The following is a 2,316-nucleotide window of genomic DNA, read 5'->3' on the forward strand; positions in this document are numbered from 1 at the left end:
GCAAGCTAAAGTCACGATAGTCCGGTCCGTTTGAAATTGTAAGTGTTTCCCCAAATGGAAGTGTCATTGAGGTGAAAACCGATTATGGCACTCCGACTTTTAAAGTGAATGCACAAAGAGTGAAACACTACCATTGGTGCATGGATAATGGTAAAGTGATTGATCGGTATCGTTTGAAATACGGTTCCTGAACTGGAAAGTGAGGTATCACGTCGAGCCGTGACGTTAAACCAAGCGCTGTGTGGGAGGCAACCCACATTTACTGCTTTATAAGTACTTTAAATATCGTATTTCCTTTGTTTTCTTTTATGTTTTTGATGTTTGCTAATGTGGTAGGATTCTGAGGACTGAAGAGGCCAAAATAAAGTAAGTGCTAAAGTTTGCAATGAAAGGACGCTCCACGTTACGGCCCGTAACTCATGTTACGGTTCGTATAATGGAGTGTAACAAGATGAAAAAAATACATCAATCACTGAAGGATGAGGGAAAAGTGTTACGGTCTGAGTTACGGACCGTAACACATGAGCATAACCTTGACAGAAATCTGGGCAACCACTGGAAAAATTGCACCCGTTACGCCAGGTAATACAAACAGTAACACGAGTGACGGTCCGTTGGCTGTATTGCCATTTCATTAATGAAAAATGAAAACTGGGTCGTTTGGTTGACCGTAACACGAGTTACGTCTCGTACCATGTGTTACGGTCCGTAACTCGAAGCGCAATGGTCGGGCATGTTTAAATACATCACCCGACGGTTACACTTCAAATTCAAACGACACTTTCCCTCGTTTTAACTCCCCCTCTCCCTCATAACCTCCCTCATCCTCTCTTCATCTCCCCCTCACCATCTCTCCACCATTACCTTACCATAGTTGTTGTTTTTCGCGTCAAAGTCCATCGCTGTTTTGGTTTAGTCTCAAGTTTTCATCCAAGCATCGTCCACGATCAGGTATGACAATATGTTGACTCTCTCTATTCTTTTATCTATCGATAGGATTGGTATGATTTTCCATGATTAAATTCATATACCATGCCATGTAGTTATGATTTTGAATGATTTGGAATCCCCATTGAATAATTGCGCGGGATTTAACAATGGTGGGGGGTTGGGTTTGGTATGATTGATGTTTAAGAGACTCATGGGCACAAGGACATTGTCTCCCACTGAGTCGGAGGGCATCCCGATTGAAAGTTTCATTCGCGAAACTACTAAATTGGTTTGCCCGCCAACTGTTCGATAAAAGGTTTCAAAGAAAACTTGGATAAAATTGGGTGAAGTCTGAGTAACCCGAGGTATGTGAGGGGATCAACTGATGTTTTACACCATACCCCAAGGAGCATAAAGTTGAAAATCTTGGCCTCGTGCTTAAATGGGAAAATTTGGCTACGCTGAGCATCTGTGGAATGTTGCCCGACGTTCAGTGTTCCGGGCCGTAACGTGTGTTACGGACCGTAACACCCCATCGCAACACTTCTGATTTCCATGAAAACTTTCTGGAAATTTGGGTGATGTTACGGTAAGGTGTTACGGACCGTAACATCATACCGTAACACCTATGATTTCCCCAAAACTTTCTGGAAATTTGGGTCAGGTTACGGTCAGGTGTTACAGATCGTAAAACGTGTTACGGTCCGTAACATCATACAGTAACACCGATGATTTCCAGAAAACTTTCTGAAAATTTGGGTCACGTTACGGTAAGCTATTGCGGACCGTAACATATATGACGGTCCGTCGAACGTGTTATGTTTCCTGTGTTATAAATGAACAAAATGAGTTACGGTTGAAGATACGGACCGTAACACCATCGACGGTCCGTCGACCGTGTTACGGTGCATGAGCTAGTAGAAGTCCTGAACTTCAACCAATAAAGTGTATAATTGAAAAGCTTCTTGTGTATCATAGCTAACTTTGCCTTCAACAGGTATGGGTAACCCAAGACAAGGAAAGAAGGTTGCACCCAAGGTTGCCGGCAGAGGAAAAGGTCGCGGTGCAAGGAAAGTAACCTCACGATTGTGCGATGAAGATCAACTCAAAGACACAAGGGCTACAAAGAAGCCCGCTGCACCTAGCAGGCCAGCCTCACCATCCGAAAGTTCCTCCTCGTCTGATGAGGAGAGTTCTTCTAGTTCGTCGAGCCATAGTAGACCCAGGGAGGCTGTCACACCACCACACCGGCCTCAACCACCCATTAGACAGCCTACTGCGGAGGAGCGCGAACAAGAGCGCGAGCGGGAAAGAAGAGAGACTGACATCCAAATGAGGGTTGTATATGAGCAGGACCTCCGGTTTTCTTTGGAGGGGTCTGAATAA

General features: G+C 44.5%; 1 protein-coding gene across 1 annotated transcript; it reads left to right on the forward strand.

Moving 5' to 3' along the window:
* Nucleotides 1-1,929: 1,929 nt before the first annotated feature.
* LOC132630201 (uncharacterized) lies at nucleotides 1,930-2,316 on the forward strand. The gene has a single exon (XM_060345782.1). The coding sequence runs from the start codon at nucleotides 1,930-1,932 to the stop codon at nucleotides 2,314-2,316; it is 387 nt and encodes a 128-aa protein (XP_060201765.1).

Source organism: Lycium barbarum, chromosome 3 (genome assembly GCF_019175385.1).
Source record: "Lycium barbarum isolate Lr01 chromosome 3, ASM1917538v2, whole genome shotgun sequence".
NCBI classification, from domain to species: Eukaryota; Viridiplantae; Streptophyta; class Magnoliopsida; order Solanales; family Solanaceae; genus Lycium; species Lycium barbarum.

Excerpts from the sequence above, each read along its gene's own strand:
- LOC132630201 (XM_060345782.1), top strand. The coding sequence starts at position 1,930 with ATGGGTAACCCAAGACAAGGAAAGAAGGTTGCACCCAAGGTTGCCGGC.